General features: G+C 43.4%; 10 protein-coding genes across 10 annotated transcripts; 5 read left to right on the top strand and 5 right to left on the bottom strand.

The window, feature by feature from the left end:
• Positions 1–26: 26 nt before the first annotated feature.
• On the top strand, positions 27–1,351 carry V1516DRAFT_639703 (40S ribosomal protein eS4). The gene is made up of 3 exons (XM_066920087.1): positions 27–129; positions 229–295; positions 384–1,351. Exons 1-3 carry the CDS (start codon positions 116–118, stop codon positions 1,086–1,088), a joined length of 786 nt encoding a protein of 261 aa, XP_066776996.1. The 5' UTR covers positions 27–115; the 3' UTR covers positions 1,089–1,351.
• Positions 1,342–3,578, bottom strand: V1516DRAFT_677589 (Metallo-dependent phosphatase-like protein). The gene has a single exon (XM_066922613.1). It carries the CDS (start codon positions 3,494–3,496, stop codon positions 1,565–1,567), a length of 1,932 nt encoding a protein of 643 aa, XP_066776995.1. The 5' UTR covers positions 3,497–3,578; the 3' UTR covers positions 1,342–1,564.
• A 152-nt stretch (positions 3,579–3,730) lies between these two features.
• On the top strand, positions 3,731–5,123 carry V1516DRAFT_677588 (DnaJ domain-containing protein). The gene has a single exon (XM_066922612.1). The coding sequence runs from the start codon at positions 3,780–3,782 to the stop codon at positions 5,076–5,078; it is 1,299 nt and encodes a 432-aa protein (XP_066776994.1). The 5' UTR covers positions 3,731–3,779; the 3' UTR covers positions 5,079–5,123.
• On the top strand, positions 5,123–6,293 carry V1516DRAFT_677585 (ubiquitin-conjugating enzyme/RWD-like protein). Its single transcript, XM_066922611.1, has 4 exons — positions 5,123–5,360; positions 5,446–5,619; positions 5,683–5,880; positions 5,955–6,293. The coding sequence occupies exons 1-4, from the start codon at positions 5,291–5,293 to the stop codon at positions 6,011–6,013; spliced, it is 501 nt and encodes a 166-aa protein (XP_066776993.1). The 5' UTR covers positions 5,123–5,290; the 3' UTR covers positions 6,014–6,293.
• Positions 6,294–6,295: 2 nt separating this feature from the next.
• V1516DRAFT_677580 (V-ATPase proteolipid subunit C-like domain-containing protein) lies at positions 6,296–7,836 on the bottom strand. Its single transcript, XM_066922610.1, has 3 exons — positions 7,624–7,836; positions 6,999–7,107; positions 6,296–6,936 (listed from the first exon to the last, which is right to left on the bottom strand). The coding sequence occupies exons 1-3, from the start codon at positions 7,677–7,679 to the stop codon at positions 6,610–6,612; spliced, it is 492 nt and encodes a 163-aa protein (XP_066776992.1). The 5' UTR covers positions 7,680–7,836; the 3' UTR covers positions 6,296–6,609.
• A 176-nt stretch (positions 7,837–8,012) lies between these two features.
• On the top strand, positions 8,013–12,368 carry V1516DRAFT_677575 (CNH domain-containing protein). Its single transcript, XM_066922609.1, has 2 exons — positions 8,013–10,626; positions 10,684–12,368. The coding sequence occupies exons 1-2, from the start codon at positions 8,401–8,403 to the stop codon at positions 12,088–12,090; spliced, it is 3,633 nt and encodes a 1,210-aa protein (XP_066776991.1). The 5' UTR covers positions 8,013–8,400; the 3' UTR covers positions 12,091–12,368.
• A 389-nt stretch (positions 12,369–12,757) lies between these two features.
• On the bottom strand, positions 12,758–14,511 carry V1516DRAFT_677574 (uncharacterized protein). Its single transcript, XM_066922608.1, has one exon. The coding sequence runs from the start codon at positions 14,066–14,068 to the stop codon at positions 13,085–13,087; it is 984 nt and encodes a 327-aa protein (XP_066776990.1). The 5' UTR covers positions 14,069–14,511; the 3' UTR covers positions 12,758–13,084.
• A 3-nt stretch (positions 14,512–14,514) lies between these two features.
• On the top strand, positions 14,515–16,347 carry V1516DRAFT_436359 (uncharacterized protein). Its single transcript, XM_066919035.1, has 3 exons — positions 14,515–15,230; positions 15,297–15,353; positions 15,402–16,347. The coding sequence occupies exons 1-3, from the start codon at positions 14,961–14,963 to the stop codon at positions 16,260–16,262; spliced, it is 1,188 nt and encodes a 395-aa protein (XP_066776989.1). The 5' UTR covers positions 14,515–14,960; the 3' UTR covers positions 16,263–16,347.
• Positions 16,125–17,554, bottom strand: V1516DRAFT_677571 (N-terminal C2 in EEIG1 and EHBP1 proteins-domain-containing protein). The gene is made up of 4 exons (XM_066922607.1): positions 17,121–17,554; positions 17,015–17,061; positions 16,879–16,958; positions 16,125–16,797 (listed from the first exon to the last, which is right to left on the bottom strand). Exons 1-4 carry the CDS (start codon positions 17,520–17,522, stop codon positions 16,433–16,435), a joined length of 894 nt encoding a protein of 297 aa, XP_066776988.1. The 5' UTR covers positions 17,523–17,554; the 3' UTR covers positions 16,125–16,432.
• Positions 17,543–24,382, bottom strand: V1516DRAFT_677568 (uncharacterized protein). Its single transcript, XM_066922606.1, has 13 exons — positions 24,144–24,382; positions 23,703–24,083; positions 23,430–23,652; positions 21,349–23,376; positions 20,763–21,297; positions 20,003–20,715; positions 19,756–19,946; positions 19,480–19,702; positions 18,735–19,422; positions 18,555–18,679; positions 18,418–18,503; positions 18,151–18,361; positions 17,543–18,099 (listed from the first exon to the last, which is right to left on the bottom strand). The coding sequence occupies exons 1-13, from the start codon at positions 24,317–24,319 to the stop codon at positions 17,716–17,718; spliced, it is 5,964 nt and encodes a 1,987-aa protein (XP_066776987.1). The 5' UTR covers positions 24,320–24,382; the 3' UTR covers positions 17,543–17,715.
• Between the last annotated feature and the right edge of the window lie 42 nt (positions 24,383–24,424).

Genomic DNA, 24,424 nt, shown 5'->3' with positions numbered 1-24,424 from the left:
GCTCGAAATCCCAGTTAGCCGTGATCGTGTCTAACAAGCATTTTGGTTCAACAATTGATATTGCACTTTCGATCTTTTTGAAGTACCGTTACAAAGATAAAAAGGATCAGTCAAGATGGGCAGAGGACCGTAAGTAATACAGTTATTTCCGTCTTATCTTTTTATAAGAGAATCTGAAGGGGAAATTTGACAAAGAGCTATGAGTCGTGAATGCTAACCATCAAATAGAAAGAAACATATGAAGCGCTTGGCCGCGCCTTCGCACTGGCTTTTGGACAAGCTTTCCGGTGTCTACGTAAGTTTCTTGTTTTTGGATTTCACAAGACTGTTTTTCCGTCGAGCAACGTGAATTATTTTGACCGTTACTGACTTTGGAATCTTAGGCACCCCGTCCTTCTCCAGGTCCACACAAACTTCGTGAATCTCTTCCTCTTATCATTTTCTTGCGAAACCGTTTGAAATATGCTTTGAACGGACGCGAGGTCAAAGCCATTCTCATGCAGCGTCTTGTTAAAGTTGATGGAAAGGTCCGCACTGATTCTACCTACCCTGCTGGTTTCATGGACGTCATTTCTCTTGAGAAGACCAATGAGCATTTCCGTCTTGTTTACGATATCAAGGGTCGGTTCACTATCCACCGCATTACTGAGGAAGAAGCTTCCTACAAGCTTGGTAAGGTCAAGCGTGTCCAGCTCGGTAAGAAGGGCATTCCTTACCTCGTTACACATGATGGCCGCACCATTCGCTACCCAGATCCTTCTATTAAGGTCAACGACACTGTAAAGATTGATATTGAGTCTGGTAAGATCCAGTCTTTTATCAAGTTTGACACCGGCAATTTGATTGTTGTTACTGGTGGTCGTAACATTGGCCGTGTTGGTGTCATCACTCACCGTGAGCGTCACGAGGGTGGTTTCGATATCGTTCACATCAAAGATCAGCTTGACAATTCATTTGCTACTCGTCTTTCTAACGTTTTCGTTATTGGTGAGGGCAGCAAGCCTCTCATCAGTCTGCCCAAGGGCAAAGGTATCAAGCTTACTATTGCTGAGGAGAGAGATAAGCGGCGCGCTCAGGCCCTTAAATAGATTGGTGATTCTTAAAAGACATTCATATAGAGCAATTGCTTGTAACGAGTATATTTAAGGTTGACTTTCTTATTTAGGGATCATACTATTTGTTGCGTTGTTTTTTTTCACTTTTAATGTTTGGTAGTACGCTTGTGTGTAGCATTTATGTAAAACTATGCTATGTCTCCTATGTTGAATAGGAAATGTAAATGGATCTAAAAAGTTTTTATTCCTGTTAAACTTTATAATTCTTCAATAAAATGACGAATTCCTTTATTTAATATTGGTGGTCTTTATCCTAGAGCATCTATATGCCTATAAAAAGATTTATATTTTCGTATGCTATACTATTACTGTAATCTTATCGTCAGCTCATTCGTGTACTCATAATCATGTCCTATGCCTCCTCACAACCACTTTCCTCTACCAAGAAAAAAAAAACAGAAAACAATAAACTATTAGTCTATTCAAGTTAAGAAACGAAGGAAATGAAATCAACGCAAGCACTCCATGCCCCAGCCACGAACATAGGCCTTGATCAATTCCTTGACTGAGATGCCGCCGTAAACCTTCACATCCCATGCTTCTTTCGGGATCGATTTATCGAGATCATAAAGAGCCTGAATAATGAAGGGTTTGAGGAACTCGACAAAGACGACGTCAATAACTTCAGGGTTGGAGCCGTCTACGGGAAATTTGTCCTTTGCGGCGATAGCGTTCGGCAAGTAGTATAGTGGGAAAGGCTTATGCGGAGTATCATCTCCATCCATACCATAGTCATCAATAGTAACATAGCCAGTAGTCATGAGATCTTGCTTGGACAGTCCATCCGACGATGTCGACGAGACGAGCGAGGCAGTGTAGGCATCCATCACATTAATATCAAAAGTATCTCCTAGATTCTGTTGTCGGACGAGCATGGTTCGGGAGATGGGAGTCGTGAGCTCCATGAAAATGTAATCCAACGCATTAAGACGATCAAGAATCTTCTCAGCAAGATGATATGGAACAGCATGAAGGTACAGCCACTCGTTTTCAAAGGGAGAAACAATATATCCAGAGTCCAGAGTAAATATACCCTTATACATGTCGTATCTCATGCAACCTGAGTTGACAAAAACCATCCGTGCTACTTCTGTCTTCTCCTTTGTTTCGCCTACTAGATTTTTCAAAACCTCATCCTCTAATAAGGAAAGTAACGAGTTGGGTCCAGGATATTTCGCTTTCTCAAGCAAATAGTCTCGAGGAACACAGCCGTACAGAAATGTAAGATTGAGGTTCTCACGCTCTGTCTCGATGATCTTGGAGATACTATTTCCAAGCGTAGTACCAAAAGTTCCAGCCTCACCAATGGTCTTCTTTGCATGATATGCAAGTGAGTAAGGGTTGAAATCGATATACCTGCGAGAATACTTGAGCGGTTTGGCATATGCCGGGTCGGATTCCTCTTTACTGAAATCCAAACCGTCTATGGATAACCAGCCAATAGTTTCCAAAAATCTGCCGGCCTGAAGTGCAGTAGCACGACTATCAAGAACAGCAAAATCACGAACATGGGAGTGTCCGCCAAAGAATTGGATAGGAATATGAGGGTGCACTGCACGGATAGCCTTGTGAATCGCCCACATCTCGGGCCAGAACCGGATAGGGAAGTGGCCGAATACAATGAACATATCAATTCCTTCTTCGCGGATCGCTGATTGGAACCAAGCTTGTTGTACGACCGTCTCGACGTCAGAGACGCGAGAGTTGTCGCAGTTTAGCTTGAAATCAAACAAAAACCCGAATGACATGATGTCTATTCCAAGGTTTTTGGTTTTGAAACGATAGGACCGCTTTCCAATGTGGACCCATTTACCATTTTTTAACCGAATCTCAACATTAGCGGTCAAATACCTGCCGTCAAAGTGTGGAGCGACAATGTCATATGTCTGCTGAGTCACGTCGCAATTATAGAGTTCGTGATTTCCAATGCTCATCAAATCAATAGGAGCCATCATGAGAATCTGTTGCGAGATAGCTCCATTGGGAAATGTCGCATCAGAAAGTCCGTTTCCGTCGTGCTGGTCGCCGTCGTCAACGACAATCACATCGACTCCGCGTTCATCAGCCTCGGCTCTAATGTGCTCAATGAATGAAGCGTAGTCGCCCCAATCAGCAGCGTACGAGGGCTGTAGAAGATGACCAGCCAGCCAGCCATGGGTGTCTGTGGTGGAAATAAAATTCAGTTGCCCCCATTCTATCATGCGAAGATCTGGGCCAGAGGTAATCGGTTCTGCTTCGGGCTGCTGAAAGCTGTTTAGCTCTTCCTGGACGAGAACCAGCGGAGTCTGCTTGTTCTCTATGCCAGTAACCGACACCGCGCAAACCAGCGAGCTCACAAGAAAAGCAACAAAAGATTTCTTCATAAATGTAGTATCAATCATTTTATCAGAATCTCTTCTGGCTTCGTACGATCGCTGCCAACTCTTCGCGAATATCTAAATTTTCGGCCAATTTGGACCAAATCGTCGTTGTCGCAATTGATACCCGCTGCTGTGGAGAAATTCCACCCAAATAGAGCAGCCGCATACTGCACGTGCAATTAAGTCATGTGATATTAACTAATTCCGTGGCAGTTGAGTTGCAGTCTTGGGGAAGAAATAAATTTTTCTTGGATTACAGATTACATGTCCTATCTGTTGTTGCAGATTTTTGAACACGTACAAAATGGCTACTGAAGTGTTACCAGCTGGTGCAGCTGGAAGTGATGCGTACTCAGTATTTTCTTCTTTGTCTACACATGTTCCGCGTGCAATTGAGCCGGTAGGGCCGCAATATCTAGCTCATGCTCGCCGTGTTCTTAGAGGACGCACATGGTCTGAGGACGAGCGAATCCAGGCGCTGACAGCAGTGAAGCAAGTCGAGGAGGAAGCGGATGATGAGGAAGAGGAAGAGGAAGATCCAGCTTTGCTGACTCGCGATCCTAAAGACTGGAAGTCCCAGGATCATTATCAGGTTCTTGGCCTTTCGAAGTTCCGCTACAGGGCAACGGATGAGCAGATCCGTCGTGCTCATCGAAAGAAGGTGTTGAAGCATCATCCGGACAAACGTGCTCAGGCGGGAAGCACAGAAGACGATGCTTTTTTTAAGTGTATTCAGAAGGCTATGGAGATTCTGTCTGATCCCGTTCGTCGTCGTCAGTTTGACTCTGTTGACGAAGAGGCTGATGTCTTGCCTCCTTCCCGTAAATCTAAGGGTGATTTTTACAAGCAATGGAGTGCTGTGTTTGATTCTGAGGGTCGTTTTTCAAAGAAGCAGCCTGTTCCTCTTTTTGGTGATGTGAAAGCAACCAAACAGGAGGTAGACGCATTCTACAGCTTTTTCTATAACTTTGACTCATGGCGTACTTTTGAATATCTTGATGAGGACATTCCCGACGATTCGGACAATCGCGATCACAAGCGCTATATTGAGCGCAAGAACCGTGCTGCAAGACAGAAGCGAAAAACCGAGGACACTGCGCGATTGCGAAAGTTGGTTGATGACTGCTTGTCGCTTGATCCCCGTATGAAGATGTTCAAAGAAGCAGAGAAGAAGGCCAAGGAACAGCGCAAGTGGGAAAGAGAAGCTGACTCGCGGAAGGCAGCAGAAGACGCAAAGAAGAAGAAGGAAGAAGAAGAACGTCTAAGGAAGGAGGAAGAGGAGCGCGCCAAAGCGGATAAGACGAATTCTAAAAAGGCCAAGGAGGCAGCGAAGAATGCAAAGAAGAAAAATAAGCGTGCTATCAAGGCTGCTGTTCAAGATGTAAATTACTTTACGGGAGATGGCGCAACTGCTTCTGCTGCACAGACTACAGCTGCTTTGGACGATGCAGACCTCATCATGGATAAGTTGGATGACTCGGAACTGGCAAGTTTTGCTTCCAAGTTGGCCGACAAATCTGCCATACAGACTGCATTCGAGGAAATTGCAAAAGATCTAATTGCAGCTGGTAAAGTCGCTTCCTTCAAGGTAATTAAATTGTAATCTATTTTTTGATAGTTCTCTATACACATTTATATAACTCCCTACATATACTACTTGTAGATAGCCTGGTGATGCTGTAAGGAGGAAGGGATTCGTGGAAATTGAGTTCCCCCCTCACCAGCTCGGTCAGACGCGACCATCCGGCACAGACTAGGAACAGCAAGTTTGTATACGAGTTCGTCACACCAAGGACAAACATTGCAGAATTCACAATGGCGTCTACCGGTTCAGAAACTATTTTACGTCGTCAACTCAGAGATCTCTCGCGAAATGGAGTTCCAGGTATGCTCTACTACAGCTGTGAGGGTCATTGCGGCCCTCTTCGAAGTCTCAATAATGAGTATGTTGTTAACTTACTGTCCCACAGGCGTGTCGGCTGGTCTTGTAGCAGATAACATCTATGAGTGGGAAGTAATGCTTATAGGACCTGAAGACACTTTGTACGAAGGGGGATTTTTCAAGGCTCGATTGTCATTCCCGACCGAGTACCCTTTGCTCCCTCCAAAGATGTCTTTCGAAACCCCAATGTGGCACCCGAATGGTAACGTTCTCGTCACTTATATCTCCAGCTTTTGCGATCCGTTATTTCTAATATCTGTCACAGTCTATCCCGATGGTAATGTCTGCATTAGTATTTTACATCCTCCGGGTGAAGACAAATTCGGTTACGAAGATGCCGGAGAGAGATGGTTGCCTGTCCATTCAGTCGAGAGCATCCTGCTTTCCGTCTTGGCCATGCTATCCGCACCCAACAGCGATTCACCTGCAAACATCGAGGCAGCCCGCGAATTACGCGATGATTGTAAGTAGATGCACTCCGCTCCTTAGGTAGACTTTTTGCTATGAGCTGTGAAACTGACTCTCGCCTCACTTTAGATCCGGCATTCAAGAAGCGCGTTCGCCGACTCGCCCGTCAAAGTGCAGAAGCCATGTAGAATCATGGCTCAGTATCATATAATCCTGGCTAGTTTGGAATTAAGTTTACATTCCTAAAGCCAGTTGGGTTTCTTGCGTGCTTACTGGTTTTTTGGAATTTTTCTGCTATGGTTTGAAAGTACTTTGGCCGGCTTGCTTTACTTTCATGAATTGGACGGATGCATCAGATACCGGATAGGATTTCCCTTTGTTTTCGATCGGTTTTTATATTAGGCGGCGTTATTTGTACTGTTTCTCTCACTCTAATGTTGTTTTTAATACACTTCTACATTCTACCCATCTTACCGCAATAAAAATGCTTGCATTGTAAACTCGACCAACACTCAATAGTATGGGAAACCCCTAGTAGATGAGAACATAAAAAAAGAAATTTTACACCAAGACTGAAAGTAAAAAGAAAAATAATCCAACCTCTCTAAATTAAGAAGACCATCTAATCCAGCACTGCCCTCTAAATACCAGAACTCCCCAATCGATTTATGAGATGCATACAACATCTTTTGATTTCTCCTATCGACAACATCAATGATAGTATATTTGTATATGGGTTAAAAAGATGGAAAGGAAAAGAAAAGTTAAAGCGCTGATCTTGCGCTTAGTTGTTTGCAGTAGCCTTGGTGTTGAGGATAAGAGCAACAATAAGGCCGTAGAGACCAAGAACCTCAGCGAAAATGAGAATGAGAACCATACCGACGAAGAGCTTGGGCTGCAGCATGAAATTACGAACACCGCAATCGCCGACAATGCCAATAGCATATCCGGCAGCAAGTGCAGAAAGACCAACAGAAAGACCGCACGCAAGATGCATGAAACCGGAGTAAAGAGAGTACTCCTGGTTGGGATCCATATCACCAGCAATAAGAACGGAGACAACGAGACCATAGACAGCCAAGATACCAGACATAATAACCGGAATCAAACTCTATCATAAATGTCAGTGAATCTCTACTACCTAGAAGCGAATGTCTGATAGATTACACATACTCGCATGATAAGTTCAGGCTTGAAGGTACCGACACCAGCAATACCAATGCCACTCTTAGCAGTGCCAACGGCAGAGCCGAGGGAGGAGAGAATGATAGCGGAAGCGCATCTATAAAAGTCAGTCTAAGAAATTCAAGAGAATACAATAGACTCAAAGCTGAGCGAAACATTCTTGCGAGATGCTGAGAATAAGATGACAAGGAAGTATCAAGTCGTGAAAATTAGATAGCAAGGGAAAATACTGTGTGCACCAAATATCGAAAATATGACAATATTGAACTATTAGATAATAATTCCAAATGATTAACTTAAATCAAATTAACGAAAAAGCACGGAGACAGCATCACCAATATAGATCGGCGATTGAAATCTGGTCACACACTCGGACATTCAGTTGATACTCTCCGCAATATATCGACAGCTAAAACCCATTCATCCTCTGATATTTAATCTAGATATCACAATGCATGAGCTGCAATGTCCAATCTTGCTATCCATTCCTCGTGCTGTAGACTGATTCTATTCTTCCTGGACGATCCCCTTCGTTATCAAAACGGTCTCGAATCTCGCAAAAGTACTTGCACACAGTTCTCGTCGTCCGAAACACGCGATAATTTCAACTTACCCAGCGAATCCAAAGAAGGGCGCAAAGGCCGGAGTGAGTTCGTTTTCCAATTCCATAGTGAATGCCGGTGTTAGTGAAAGGACAGACGACGAACAACGAAACAACAGAAGGGTGAAAAGAGAAAGAAGGAAAAGTTAAGATAGGCCACAGTGCAAGCAGCCAGCCCGCAACGGACCCAAACTCATTCCAAAAGGGAGCTCCTCCTACCACGCAAACTAAACCAGGTAGGGTAAAGTGGGCAAGGGTTATGACGGCTACGCGGGCGGCCAACCAGATTGAAGCGATAAGAAGAAGTAAAAGAATAGTCGTTGGGCATTTATGCCTTATAATTAGTTGCGAGCTATAAAGCATAATTGTCCAGACATTTCGAGCTACATATCAGGGTAACTGTTCTGACTACACGTGACACAGTTTGGTGTGCTTGATTACAGTCTGGTTAGTAGGTGAAAAGCCCTAGAGCGGTTCATGGTAGATGTTGAATTGCTGATGGCACTTTTCTGTCTGATTTCCTACTATAGATTCTCGTCTCGGTTCAGAGAAGATCTTGTCTCGTGTCATATTGCAATCCGGCTTGCAGACTGCAGACTGGGGCCTGTTTCCGAGTAGCTACGCCAGACCGGGTTGCGAACAGGGCACTTCGCGAGTTACAGTTCCGCTGCTCTCTGCCTCTCCAACTGGTTTTATCCTTTTAGTATCAAATTTGATCTCGGATCAGGCGAATCAATTCAGTGATCTAAAGTCGCTATTGACTTTGGAATTCTGTTTTTGCTCTTGGTCATGGTTGAACTCACAGATCCAGGCGTTGCATCGCCTGAGTATTTCCATCCTTTTCCGTCTCGTCCATTGAACGATTCCCACAAACAACAACAGCACCAACAACCACTACAACAACATGTAGAGCCCCAACGGCTTGCTCACCAGTATAGTCAAGGTCGTCTTCAACCTCAGTCTGCAACATCATATTCTACCCAGCCTTCACATCAGCAATACTCAGCTTTCTCTGTTCAGTCTCAACAGAATCAATCTCACCATACTCCACAGCAGCAGCAGCAGAGGTATAGTACTGCACAATCTCTCCCTCCCAGCTTAAATGTACAAGTTCGAAAGGCGTCTCGTTCTTCTATACGTGACGAAGCTCATCAGCAACACAACCAGCAGATCGCTCAGCAGTTAGCTCAGCAGCAGGCCCGCCAAGCGCTGGTTCCCCGTCCTGTCCATCATAACCCCAATAATGTTACATCGCGTTCGGTCTCTACTGCTTCGACACCTTCAACAAACATATCCTCAACCCCTCGAACTCCCGTGGCTCCTGCTCCTACTCTTCCAGTATCGTCATATTCCTTCCTTCATCACGACGCTCCTTCTCACTCTACAATTGTGACTGCTTCTCGTGGGAGACCATTGGTTTATCCTGCTCTTTTGTCTGCCGTTGCAGGCGTTTTTGTTTCACTTATTCAACCTGGCGATCGGATCAAAGACAGTTTGACGTATAAAAATTCGTTTACTGGTGCCGAGGCTGTAGATCTCCTCACTTACATTCTGCAAACTCCGGATCGAACGTTGGCGTTACTCCTGGGTCGAGCTCTCGACACTCTCAAGCTTTTCCATGATGTGACTTATGTCCATAAACTGCGCGATCATCAAGATGAAGTTTATCAGTTGCGGGATGCCCCTGAGGTCCCAGAGTGTGGTCCATCACCTTCATCCGGGATTGTCGAACTCGAAGACGATGAAGATTTTGAAGAGACTGATTCTACGCCAACCTCTTTCTATCCTGATCAGACGCAACAAGTCGCATTGCAGTCTCCTACGGAGGCAGATTCAGCTGAGACTGCCCAAAAAGAGGCAATCAAACGTATCACCAGTGGAGTTAACGGCATTTTTATGTTAATGACCGAGTGCTATTCTCCTACGTGTACAAAAAATCAAATTTGTTATGCTGTTCACTGTCCGAAACGTCTCGAACAGCAGTTCCGTGCCAAAGAGCATCATCCTTCTTCCTCTTCTTCTTCTCATGGCACTACTTTATCTTCCATGACTCAGGATTCGGTTCAAACGCTCGCTACCTCTGGTACGATTCGGCGTCGCGAGTCGAATATTTCTATAAGCTCTGAAGATGAGAAATCAGACAGCAAGCTTTGGAGTCTAAATGTCCCTAAAGAAGTTCTTGATTCAGTTGACGAACGTGAGAAAAAACGCCAGGAGGTTATCAGTGAAGTCATTTACACGGAGCGTGACTTCGTTAAGGACCTTGAATATGTTCGCGACTTTTGGATTATTCCATTACGTCGGTCAAACATTATTCCCGATCATCGGCGCGAGAAATTCGTGCGAACTGTTTTCTCTAATATTATGGAAGTTCATTCAGTAAACTCACGTCTTGCAGACGCGCTGACAAAGCGACAACAGCAAGCACCTATAGTTCGGCAAATTGGCGATATTCTTTTGGAGCATGTTCCTCGATTCCAGCCCTTCATAAAATATGGTGCCAACCAACTGTATGGCAAACATGAGTTTGAGCGAGAAAAATCCACGAATCCTCTGTTTGCTCAATTTGTCGCTGAAACTGAACGAAAGAAAGAATCGAGAAAGTTGGAATTAAATGGTTATCTTACCAAGCCAACTACTCGCTTGGCGCGTTATCCTCTGCTTTTGAACGCAGTCTTGAAACATACACCTGAGGATTCTGTTGATACTCAGGATCTCCAGAAAGCTGTTGACATGATCAAAGATTTGCTATCTAAGCTTAATGTTGAGACCGGAAAGGCATCAAATAGATACGAGCTGATGCTCTTGAGTCAGAGCTTGGTTGTACAGCACGGTGAAACTTTTGATTTGAAACTCACCGAAGAGGGACGAAGGATACTGTTTCATCAAGATTCAATGAAAAGGAGATTGCAGGATCAGCAGGGTGATATTACTATCTATCTTCTAGACCACTGTCTCTTTTTTGTTAAGAAGAAGGTGGTCAATCGTCGTGAGCAATTAAAGGTTTTTAGAAAGGTACTTATAATTTGATGATTTACCATTGTGGAGAGGATGAATTAACAGTTAATACAGCCTATTCCGCTTGAGTTGTTAGTTCTTTCGTTGTCGGAAGAGAGTCTTACAAAGCGTAGCTCGTCTTCCATTCTGCCGGGTAGTTCCAGATCCACACCTTTAAGGGCAGATAGTAGCGCTGGGAATAAGTATCCGTTGACTTTTACTCACCTCGGACGACGCGGTTATGATTTAACTCTTTATGCTCCCAATTATTTCAGTCGAAAGACTTGGGCAGACTTGATTGCTGAGCAGCAAACAGTTCTGAGAGATAGGTCCAAGATATTTGAGAAGACAATTCTGTGCTCGAACTACTTCAGAGACAGCAATCGCGTGAAATGTGCTGTTCCGTTTGACGGGGGTCGGAAAATGCTATACGGCACGGATTTGGGTATTTACATGTCGTATACCAGACCAAACCGTGGGGCTTCACGTATTTTGAAACCACAGCGATTGATTTTGATTCCAAATGTGACGCAATTGGATGTATTGGAGGAGTATTCCATGCTACTGGTGCTGGCTGATAAAACTTTGTATTATTGGTCTCTAGACGCTCTGGACACTGAGCTAAGCGGCGCTTATAACGGAAACAGTGCTAATGGGCAGACTTCTACCGCGCTTGCTGCTCGAAAACCTAAGAAAGTCGCCACTCATATCAATTTCTTCCAATCTGGTTTGTCTCTGGGACATGTATTGGTGTGTACAGTGAAAACCAATGGTATGACAGCCACAATCAAGGCTTTGGAACCTGAGCAGCCTCAGGCAAGGTCCAAGAAGCAGGCCACGTTCAGAAGATTCCTTCAGGGTCAGTCTGAGGGCTTAAAGTCATTCAAAGAATTCTATATTCCTTCCGAGGCCTTTTCGTTGTCCTTCTTGAAGTCTAAGGTCTGTGTTGGTTGTGCTAAGGGATTTGAGCTAGTATCCTTGGAGACGCTTGATACTCAGTCTTTGCTTGATCCTGCTGATACTTCTCTTGACTTTGCTATGCATCGGGAAGGTCTAAAACCTATTGCAATTTATCGCCTTAATGGAGATTTCTTACTCAACTATTCTGATCTGTCGTTTTTTGTCAACCGCAATGGATGGCGAAGTCGGTCTGATTGGATCATCAACTGGGAAGGTCTGCCGCAGTCTTTTGCGCTATCCTATCCGTACATTCTTGCGTTTGAGCCGAGTTTCATTGAGATCCGTCATGTTGAGAGCGGTGCATTGGTACATATTATTACTGGGACGAATATCAGGTTTTTGCATGAATCTACGAATGAGATTCTGTATGTTTACGAAGATGATGATGGAAACGATGTTGTTGCATGGTTGGATTTTTGGGGGTCTGCTAAAGAGCGACCTTCTGAGAACGGTGATGAGCATAAGGATGTTTTGACAGGTAATGGAGTGCAGTCTCCAGGAGCTCAGCGACTGGAGGATTGATTTGATTTAGTGATATGATTTGAGGATGTATATGTATAATTGGGTAGTTTTATTTGTTACGTATTTGAATTTTGAACCCAACTAATTTGTACTTCAACTAATATCTTTTCTATTCTTATGATTTTAAATATTTTTGGTCATTTTATTGCATTGATATCATTTTGGTCTAATAAATTTCTGGTTATGTTTTTAGTTCATTGATCTGTCAGTACGAGATTTGGGGCGTGATTGGGATAAATAGGGATAAAGTTCAATTTAAAGTGTTTCGACCCTAGAAATATGTGCGACGCTGATCAATTTTACTATTTTTGCTATACTCTGTGACAGCTTTCTCTTTCTGTTTCGTGAATTTTTTTGGGCAAACTGTGGAAGGCCAAGGGACTCAGCGTGAAACTAAAGTATGGATTCCTCTTCGGAACACAGCAGCAACGCAGAGCAAGAATGCACGTCGTCATCTGAACCGGATCTCACAAAGGAGAAAGAGATTCTGGAGGTTATTCTTGCAAAGATGGAGAAGAGTAAAAAACTAACTAGCGAAGCCAAAATTTCTGGAGAAAATTCTGTGGAGAAAACTACTGGGCTTTGCAACAAACTTGACCAGCACGAACAGGACGGTGAAGACGACCAGGAAGACTGGCGAGAAATGATAGATACAGCAAATACGATTCTAGAAAAATGGAAAGCCGAGTGGCATCAACTGGAAAGTACAGCACGAAAAGGACTTCAGGGTCCCTAATAATGCGGAAAAAAAAAGTCTATCCGCACAGGCGTCTGTACGAATCAATGCACCCCAGTCAGACAACTCAGTTGCGGCAGTGTTCGCACAAGAGCAAGCTGTACGAGAAACAGGTTATATTATACAGGCAATAGTTGCTGATACCAAAGAGGTTGCAACATTTCAAACAAATATTTCCAAAAGGTGATTGGCTGACTGGGATGAATGCCGAGAGTGCTACACAGAACTTAATGAGATAATAGAAGCGTACTCGATCCGTCATCTAAAAATCGATGTTTTCAATTTAGAAGTGCTATGCTTTGCAATTTCCGTGACTGTACGAAAGGCATACGTGACCTTCAAACCAAGAGGTTGCCTTTCAGATGATGCTTTGGAGCTTGAATTTGCTGGACATGCGTTCAGCGGTGACATGTCGGTTGGCGATGAAAGCATGGATTGCTCTGAGGAGCGAGTAGATGATGACAGAGTGAGTCGGGGAGGGGGTGACACAGCTCGCTCCTGAATTATACGCTCTAGCCTAGAAGTACTTCTCAGCGGAGATTTTTCATCGTCGTAGTATCCTGATTTTGCTAGCAAACACATCAGCTCGTCATCTGGGTCCCCTGGAGATTGTTCCGAAGAATTCTCAACTGAAGGCGGAGGTGACGGCGAAGGGTTCAAGTGCTCAGGCCATCGTACGACATATTGAGGAGGTTCAGATCGGTCGAATGCAACATCTATGATAGAGTCCAGGACCTGGTCCAGCTTGTCAAAAGCTGCTCTGGTATCAGTCTTTGTCAGTTTGGGCTGCTCTCGATCAACTGACTGATTTCGACTTGTGCGTTTCAAATCAAGACTGAGTCGTTCTGGTTCAAGCTTATTTTGACTTTTAAGCGTGTTCCGCAGTTTTGATGGCCCATGCAAAGCAGCTAGAGATCGAGAAGTTCGCAGCATTGGCTCACTATTGAGACGCTTTTGGTTCCCAGATGGAGGTACGGAGTACCCATCAGCGTCCAGAGATCGAGAATCATGACGCAACGAAGGCAAAGACGGATGTGAAACTAGTCGAGAATGAACAGATCCAAGCACATCACCGCCACGGTGACTGTGATGCTCTTTACGATGTTTTCTGCCGATTTCTAAATTCTCCGTGGATGAGGTTCCGCCAGCGACCCAGTACGTCTTTTCGCCGGCAGCTGTATTAATCCAGTATCCGTTCTCATGATTCTGCGAATCATACGACCGTCGAATAGAGTCTGTCATAAAGACCTTATGAATGAAATGTAATGGAAACTAGATGGATGGTTTAGACTGCAACAAAATAACTGTCACTAAAATTTCAAAACGCAATGGAGAAGGGAGCATGGGCAATATTACTCTCTTGGTAAGCTGAGGTCAGATATATAAGATGAACCGACAGTCGTAGAAGCTGGAAGGCGGGACAGGGAGGAGAGAAAGCAAATCTCGGTCAAATAATAGATAATTTGCGCACAGATGCGTAAGGGACATGGGATTTATTTCCAGACGGCTCCATTGTAGGCTAGTACAAAGCCTGAGCATCCCGTATGACGAGATAGATAACCTTTCTTGAGGAAGTCACCGGATCGGGACGATGCCAACAATAATGCGGTTCAGATTGTCGGACAGGTTGATTTCTGCTTGAGTTGAGGCATTCGTCTTCGTATTTCGATCCTGTACGTGCTATTTTCTCCTCATACGGTAACTCCACAACAAGCGAGCCCAAGCCCTCGATAGGCGAGAACACAAGCACCTTGCGGAAAACGTTGTGCGCCGCGCGCGCCGCATTCCTACTTTGAGTTTGTCAACAACCCAAGAGCAACGCGCTTTCTTTGGCTCTCGAGTTTTGCGCGTCGAGACTCGGGTTTGCACGCTCTTGTTTTTCTGCTGGTTTGAGCTGGTATTTCTGTTTCTGTTTCTACTGTTGTTGCCGCTATTTGAGTACGGAGACACCAAGGAGCACAAACTTAGCCGGGTCCCATAGTGCCATTTCCTAGCTGTGTTTGGTCCAGGCTTGTGATCGCGTCGACATCGCTCGGTTGTGCTGTTCTGTGCGACATCTCTTTTGTCTGTTAGTTTTTTGCATCTGCCATCGCGTGCTATCGACCAGCAGTTCGTGTCTGGCCCTCGTATCGCTATGCCCCAGACATCGACGACACCTCGTCGGGCTCTTTCGGATATTTCCACAAATGTTTTGCCCTCTCCTTTGCTCTATGAGAAAGCACAACCTCCTACTCGTTTAAAGGAGGGTCTGAAGTTGACTTCCAGAGCAGCTGACGCTTCTGCTGCTGGAGGCCGCGCGGTTCCCCCTCCTGGTCAACAGTCTAGCTCCCTTCTTCAGGAAGCGCTTTCGTTGGCAAAGTCTCTTCCTAGTAGTCCTGATAAGATTACGCGTGAGGCCGATCTTGTAAGTGATTTGTTTACGTCATGCTTAGTTGCGTCAGATCAGAACTTGCTCCTAACAATCCGCCAGCCTGTCAAACAAGAACGTCCTGATCATGATATTCAAATAAGCCCGCGAAGTCGACAGGTACGCGCTTTATAATAGAATCATGTATGATATTTCTAACTTCGACAGCATGCTGATACTCTTCGTATGCGTCTCCGTCTGGCTTACTATAAAATCCAAATCGATCGCGTCTCTACCCCACTCTCAGAGTTGCCTCTTCCTAACCGTACCAAGGACAAGTTAGAGCAGCCAGAGGACAATGAAGAAGCATATACACGCAGCTATGTAGCTTCTCCCTCAGCCGCGAGGGTGGCTGGAAGTCTTACGTCCCTCTCGACTATACGCGACTTTGCACCCCTAACACGCCAACCATTCGGGCCGCGTCCGTCTGAACCTTCGCGAGCTGCTGCACGACTCCACTCGCTTCCTGCTGTGATGTCCGAAGCTGCTATTAGAATGGCATCTTCGGGAGATTACAATCTCCCCAGTCTGGGCAAATCCACACGTCCGTCGCTTTCGCGACCGATTTCGTTCACCTCTAACACCACAAGAAAAGTCATTCTTTATTCACCCATCAAACGCCATGGCAATAAACAAAACCGATCTGGAGCTAGTCGGAATAATTCCGAATCGACTAACCGGCGCCGTTCTGCATCATCTCACACTAGCACCAAGGCAGCGAAAAGGATATCATCTGGTCGCGTCTCTAAGGAGCATAGATCATTCAGCAGCTCGGCAGACTCTTTCACAGCGTCAAAGGGGACGTCTACGAAACCACGCAAAACTGGAACTACTGAATTCGTCACGCCAGCTCGAAAGACACGCAGTAGACTATCTGATAGCCAGCTTACTCAGCGATTTAGAAACGAATCAAGCAATGGCCAACAGTTTAGTAGCCCAGTGAAAGCTGCCCTTCCCAGCTCGGCTATTAAAGGGACTCCTAATCAATTGGGAGCAGCACGCAGTCTTTTGGATCTCGGAGCATTCTAGATGAAGTTTCAACCATTATTGTTATTCTATACCATTTTGCTAAGTCATTGTTCACTTTTGGCTCTCTTCGTCTCTCCCTCATTTTTATAATGTGAATAAGAAATTAAACACAACATAATAGTAATAATTCAATTGAACAAAGAAGAAATTATCATGTTTTCAATTCCACTTCATTTTACTGTAACATCTCCTATTACCCAGCTTTTCAAATCATCTCGTTCAGCCCAGGCCAGAACCTCTCCGTTTCTGTTTCGCGACCGGACTCCAGCATCGGGAACACTACCCTTTCTTCCTCTTCTTGTGCCAATATCCATATCTTCGGATTCTGTGGATTCGACACCAATAACCCAATGTAGGGGTCTAGCCGCATTTCCCTCTGAATCTTTACTCCAACCATCGCCCCCGGAAAAAATGTCCTCAATGGATTCTTCAGCTGGTAATTCACCTTCTTGTCGTTGCCAAGACGCAGTCAATGTTTTTCGATACAGAGACGAAGAGGACTCACTCATCACATTGGTAGAGCCAAAGGCCGAATCTGAGAGTGGATTTCCGTTAGTCAGAGTGGATTTCAAAAGGAGCTAAATATGTGTCGATTAGGACAATGCTAGAAACTTACGATGCTCGACTTCCTTGTCCTTATGCTCTCCCATGACACCTGTTATACCGCCAAATACTTGACCAGAGGTTAAAGGGGGACTAGATATATTGATATTAGCTGAATGAGGAAAGCATTAAAACAGGAAGTCACGTACACTGAATACGAAATATCTCCGGATAGCTGCCTCAAGTCTATGGTTATCTTGCACGCTGGTTACTCAACTGTCGAACGAAGGCACAATTTTATTCTTATAAACATACTCTGAGTGTAGAATTCACTTTACTATCTTGAAGCAAATATCTTCTTGCTGTCGGTTGTTGTTCTTTAGCGTATTCCGCCAAATTTAGTTTCAATTGACCCAATTCGACTCTATCATTATCGTGATCCGAAACAACTTCAACAACGATCCACTTCGAAGACAGCATACCGTCTTTATCAATAACCATCCGGACTTTCTCGATCTCATGGGTATACGACCACGTAACTTTATGTTCCTTGATCGGTGCTCTGTCTGTTCGTCCGTGAGAATCGCTCCGGGCGGAGTCCTTCAACTGCCACCGGACAAAGACGTAGCCGCTCACTAGAGGAATATTTGATAAATCATGGATGATTAAATTAAGTGAAAACTTCGGCCTTCTCGTCCGAGGTATTAATACGTTCATTATCTTTCAGTCCGGCTGACCCTGTAAACAATTCAAGTAGTTGTGATAGGGAATTTGAACTTGTTGAAACACCACTTACTGTATTCCCGCGCTCATGAACGCAGAAATGGGAGAATACAAAATTAAACTTTAATAGCAACCAAGCAAACTCTAATGTAACCTCTACCTCAAACTCACAATAAAGAAAATAAATCTACCACATTGAGCACCATCCTATGTACATAGAACTGAGACGACCTGGATCCGTAGCTTCTTTGATCAGCATATCTACTTGAGCTTCTACACCAAGTGCAAACGAATCCGTCACTACCTGTCCATCTAACCGCTGTTTGATTCTTGTCAGCGCTTCTGAAGGTCCTTTCGGGGATGGACCTTTCTTCCTCTTCCAGTCGACAATCGGATCATAAAGAAATGTCTCAAGAAAAGGTAATAACACTTCTTGATGCTGCCGAAGGATTTGCAGTGTAATCTCGCAGCACTTGCGGAACGGGCCTTCATAACCGTACGGACCCAATGCATCGACAATGTTCTGAGTTAATCTAAATGGAACACACTCCGGGATTTCCAATTCGAGACCCTGCCTATGGTTAAACCAAATCGGGATTATGATTTCATACGAGACTCATACCTTTTCAAATAGACAGCTGTAGTCAACATGAAGTATTTTTCCTGTCTCTTCGTCGCACAATATGTTGTCTGAGTGCCGATCACCTAAGCCGAGAATATATCCGACAATAGACATTACAGCCGCTGTTCGCGCAAATGATGTTCGTGACTCTAGCCATGACGAAGGGACTGGGAAATTCTCGATAAACCACTCGTATAATACTGGCGGGAACCTGAATTACTTCCTGTTAGTTATTTCAAGATCGTCTTGATATCAGAGTGGACTTGCATTGGCAATATCTTGTCTGTAAATGTTTGGCTACGTTCTTGACGGCTATGCTTTTTTGTGTCTAACATCTCCCGCAAAATTTGAACCTGCATATAAATAAATATCAAAGCCAGACACTTCCATAACAAATTTCTTACTGGAAAAGATATATTACGAGCTGAATATCCTGCTCGAATTATATCTCTCACTGTTCGCGTATTATCCACCCATTCAATCAATCCTGTATCCTCAGTGAGAACCACAACTGCATAAGTCATGATTTCTGTAGATTATCAGTAATCCAAGTCAACGAACAAGTCCATTCAACCATAGCCTACCTAGATTTCTCTTGCTGGATTCATCTTCCTTTTGAAGAAGCTTGTTGATCATATCGTTGAACTCCAATAATCGAGCGTCCTTTCTTAGGTCGTCCCCTGGTTTGCACAAGATTGTATAGTACTTGCCATCAGTGCCTATGAATTTCAACTTTTTAGGTCTCTGCATAGAGCCCATGACATCGACAATGTCAGAGATTTTGTGAATAGTCACTTTGTGGGCAAACGGAGTATGTTCTTCGTCAGATAAACTCTGCAATTTGCTTGGCCACACTATTGTCATATTCCTCTGGACTGGAACTATTAAGTCAGACGTAAACAAGCGATCCACATCTAAATTCTTATCGAAATTTTGACGAAACAATCTTCGCAGATCAAAGGAAGTATTGGCATCGCATCTAACTCCACAAAGCCAATCTAATGCCTCCAACAAGCGACTTGCTGAACTTACAATATCCTTCACAGCTGCAAACTTACCAACACTTCGTGATCTTAAATGACGAAGAATGGGTTTACCGAACTTGACTCGCTCAGCATCGCGTCCTAAAGACAGCGCAAGTATCTGCCAGAACGACTGTGAAGGATAGTATAATCCAACTTGAGTCAATACATCTCGAATAATTTTGAATACTGTGCTGTCTTGTTCAAGTCCTCTAATTCGAGAAATAATTTGAGACAATACAGGAAAAAACTATGAGATTCGGAATGAGCATGTGAATCAAGTCCTTAGACAAAACAAGCCACTTACAATATACTTTGGCAAACTTGCAAAGGTACTTTTAATCTTACCCGTCAATTCATCAATGTTTTTTTTCAGATCTCGTTGCTGGCCACCTTCATTTGCTTTCGGATCGGCTAGCAGTAACCACAAAGTAAGCAACTTTGGTAATGTTTGATAGACATGCTTGACACCTCTAACAAGGCCTTCACAATACGCGTTGACTGCCATAACATGGTATTTTCCTTTGATACTATGAATATTTTTAGCGTTCATCCGAAATAAGAAATCATATGTAATATGTACTATTGTGAGTTCCTCTTATCTTCAGGAAGCAAAGTCTGAGCTTCTATGATTTTCACGCAGTATTTACCATAATGATAATATCCGCTCTCTAAAGAACTGGTGGTCTCCGTGACAGTTGCATATTTTAATAGCACTTCGGACCATTTGCCTTGGTTTGATCGATCAAACCATTTTGCATATTTAAGTTGCATCTAGAATAAAAATGAGCATTTTTCAAGCAGCTAGCTCTAAGTTTCCGTAAACTTACCTTGGCTTTGAATAAATTATCTGGCAATCCATCCGCTGATAAAAAATCTCTCGTCTGCAGTAGTGTGTCTAACTCTCTAAGGGCCTGTTTTTGATCTCCTTGAATCCATTGAAGTTTTGCCAACTCGAACAATGCAAACTTGGACGCACTCGAATATCTGCTCGCTTGCATACAATATCCGTAAGCTTGATCGTAATAATGTGCTTTGTACGCTTTCTGTGCCAGAAGGAGCCAAATATCTGCCGCTGCGCGAGTATTTGCTGGGTCCAAGCTGATAACAGCTTGTTGTAGAGTTAACATGTATCGAGTCTCTGGGTAAGATCCCTTAAACTTCTCCATTCTTGAATGCAAATTCGACATATTGTCCTTCCCACGCAGTCCAGATAAGTATATTTCCTCGATATGCGAGAAAGCTTGGAGCTGAAATATTAGATTACGAGTCTGCTTCAAAGAAGAGCTCCCCGATAAGGCGATGTTATTCGCAAGTTGAGACCGTCCTTCCGAAATCGCTTTGTAGACACCAAGCAAGTCACCAGTTTGAATTGAAAGTAAAGACTGGCCAACGTAGGTCTCAAAGCTTGGCTTAGGCGCATTCTTGATCCATTCTGCAACATTCTTCCACCGCCCAAGCGTCCATGCCGATTCTATCGCGAAATTGATCGCCAAGGACTTCTCTCTCTCAGCGGTTACGTTCATCCTGTTTAACAGAGCATCTGAACTGAGGTCAGTACTAAATTATCCAGTATAAAAGGTCTCTTACCATGGTCATTAAGATTTCTAAGGCACTTGATTATGTTATACTCTCTTAAAAGTTGCTTGTCTAGCTCAGATGACTCGTTATCAATCTCATAGCATTTTAAGGCCAAATCCCATCTTCCAAGCGACTCGTGCTCCAGTTTCTGGTTTTCTAGATTAGATGACAGAATCATAGTTGACATTCCTAGCACGGAATCAGAATCGCCTAACTGAGAGTAGATTTGCTGCAACTGACTGTACGCTTTATCCAAAGAATCTCCGGCTGTCCGATTCAAGTTCAACAGATTTCTCAGAGCTTGCTCGTTGTAAAACAACGCCCTTGCATAAGATTGAGACTCCAGAGCTCGAGTAGCGACTAGTTCTGTTTTAATCTGCGATAATGTACTTTCTGTAAGAGTCGTAGCATCGTCCTCCCGGATAACTGGAACTGGGTCTATTGGCCGACGTGTCCGTTTCGTTGAACTAGCAATCAGGGCTCCGTTTGCCTTCCGGCGGATGCGAAGCCATCGACTGCAGTAATCTAAAATTGAAAATACAGTCTATTGCTGGTTAAGATAATCAGGGGTTATTGAATACAACGAAATACTAACCTCATATGATAATCGAATATCAGTTCGCTCAATCTGAGTCTCGGTTTCGTGTTGTTCAGAATTCAGGCTGAATTTTGATCGGTCGCTCAATACTTGGTTTAACTCTATTGCTATAGCCCCTCTCTCCTCTTCAGATCCATGAACAATCAAATATTGGACCACAAATGGCAAAATAACGTTCGAAACGCGCGGATCTTGAACACTGATTGCTTTAGAAATAACCAAGAATATGTTTTGCGATGATCTAACGAGGTTATTTTTTTTTTGGATTAGAGCAGCCCGGCAAAGGCATTCATATGTAAATTCTCTCAGCCAGCTTCTGTGATCTGGAGTGCGCGTAAATAATGGATATCCCGATAGCGGAACTAAAACATGACCGTCAATGCAATCTTGAACTTCCGACGCCTCCTCGTCTTCTCTGCGAGTGAGTTCGTATCGCGAAGATAAAAAGGGAAGAAGGGTGATTTTGGAAATCTCAGAAAATGCAGACCACGTTCCATAAGCAAATCCACCAATTTTCACAGAAGTTGGACTCATTCCAGATATTTCCAGCAGCTGTTGCATGGCATAAGCAAGAAATAGTTGATATTTAGGATCTGCAGAAGACACAAAAGCTGGCACTATATAGAAGTCTAGCAAAAAACATATAAATTGGTCATTCTCCTCTTTAGCATCAAAGTTTGTGAACAATAAAATATCGGTTCTAGATGTCGACTGTTTGAACTCAGATAAGTCCTCACATCCGACAAGTCCAATACATTCTGCAGCTAGCTTGGCAATCCGAGGATGCCCTTCAAAAAACTGTTGAGTTGCTCTGATACACACCTGCAAAATTCCCGCTGTATTGTTGGAAATTGCTGAAAGAATGGACGGAATAGTTGAGTCATGAAATTGAGATTCCAGCAGCAATTTTCGTAGTTCCAATAACGCTTCATGAACAATACTGAAATTCTCACTGCGACAACGGACAATAATATCGCTCAATCGCTGTTCATCACTAGTAGGCTCCAGCATCAAACTTCTCAACACACCAATAGTGCCACGCAGTTTTGCTATGTGATTATACTGAGAAGGGATCTCTGAGCTTCTTAAATGTGGTTCTGAATTCTTAAGCCTGTCAACTAAAGTTTGTAAGACGACCAGGGCGACTACCTCGGATCTAGGTGAAAAGGATTTCCAATGAAATAATATCAAGGACATACTCAAACCCAGCAGGCTGATAACCTCTGTCAGAGGAAAATATTGAATCATTGTCTTCCAAACAAGCAGAGTTGATTCCTGAAGGTCGCTGTCTGTTATAGTAGTTTGTAAGATCGAGCAGACCTGCAGTTTGAAGTCGCCAGCACAATCCCTGGCTAACCGGACAGTTGCTCCCAATCCTTTTAAGTAGTGCTGCTTCTCCGGCCAATGTGGACTTTTGTATAACACATCTGAAAACCTGCATATTATGCCAAGAATATTTTTACTCATGAAGAGATAGAGATTACTTAAATCATCAGCTTGGACGTCTTGCCGATCTAAATTAGAGAGAAAGGTCATGGACTCAAATATTGATACTTCATGATCCAGTTTGGAATCGTCTTCTTCTCGATACATTTTTAACAGCTCGACCGAAACTACTATAGAGTTCAAGCGAACAAAGCTCTCATCCACCTTTGAAAAGGTGCTCGATATTTTCATCAGACTGACCTGAATATCGCTTATTGGATCATTGCTGCTATTAAGCAAGAAAGTGGCCATTATCTGACAAATCGATCCCCTGCATAATGAAGCTGCCCTTACACCAAGAATTTCTGCAATTCGTTTGATGTCATCCTTTCTGTGCTCCCAGACTAAGAATGGAATGATATAATCTTTGGTTTTGTCCAGAAAGCAGTCTAGATCGACGTTCAAGAGTTCTGAGATAATTTCGATTGTTTGAAATTGATGAGATTTCTGATGCTTAAACAACGAAATACTAATAGTTTCCCAGAATGGGGAAAGTAGATCGAGTGTAGACAAACGGCGAAAACGAGCAATGGATCTGATCTGTAAATAAAGTTAATTTCCGACACTGACTTCCAATTTTATAGCATTAGTACCTCATGTATTACAAGTGAAACCGTGAAGACATCGTTGGAATCGAAAAAGGCTATTAATTTCAACAATGCAACATTGAGATTTTCACCATGCACTATCTTCGCTATTTCAGACCAACATATTATAGAGGTCTCCACTAACTGAGGAAATTGTGGTAGGTCAGTCAGCTTACTAAATACAGCTTGACTGGATTTGAAGTCGGATATAAACCATGGTAGCGCTCGGCTGAGTTGTGTTAAAACCGGTGAACCAATCTCGGATAGTCAACAAATTACCTTGCCATCATTCTGACAGATCTTGAATTATTACTCATGCTCTCTATGCAAAATTTGAATAAAGAAGTAGATCTTAGATCTGCCACACTGTCCGAATAGATAAAATGTAAAAGATAGTGCCGGATAGCTGCCAAAATCCCCACTATCCATTTTTCATCGTTAATCTTGAAATTCAACGCAATCAGCTGATCAATGACTTTATATATCTCAATCCAGCTATTCCGTCTAAAATAAGGACCACGGTAATACTGTGAGTTACACTGGATACAGTAAATGTCACCATTATTTCGTATAGTCACTGCGCGGGCACAAGGTAAGTAGCTTATAGCTCGTAAAATACGTAGCTTTGCAGATAGATCCAATTGAGAAAAGTCCTTAGAGCTATGCAAAGAATATTAGTCAAATGTATTCAATAACTAGTATTTATTAAGTAGATCTCACTCTAAGTAGTGGCAAAGAGCCTCACAGTTCAGAACAGTTGATCCATCTTTGTAGCAGTAGAGCGGTAACGAGGATCGCAAAGATTCTAACCCTGACACCAACGAATTAGTATAATTATAATTGTCGATACCAAATGCTAAACTATAGTTCCTCTTTCCCAAAATATTTTCATTCATTTCATCATTATCTGATTCTAGGTAACGATATCACGAAGGCAATTTATAGTACTTTCGTTTTTCAATCTCGATCTGCCAACGCGTGTTCCAGTGAATGACTCTCGA

This window comes from Lipomyces oligophaga, assembly GCF_038497815.1.
Source record: "Lipomyces oligophaga strain CBS 7107 unplaced genomic scaffold V1516scaffold_5, whole genome shotgun sequence".
Taxonomy (NCBI): Eukaryota; Fungi; Ascomycota; class Lipomycetes; order Lipomycetales; family Lipomycetaceae; genus Lipomyces; species [Lipomyces] oligophaga.
Note: the sequence above shows the minus strand (reverse complement) of the source record. Positions and strands in the feature narration are given on the sequence as shown.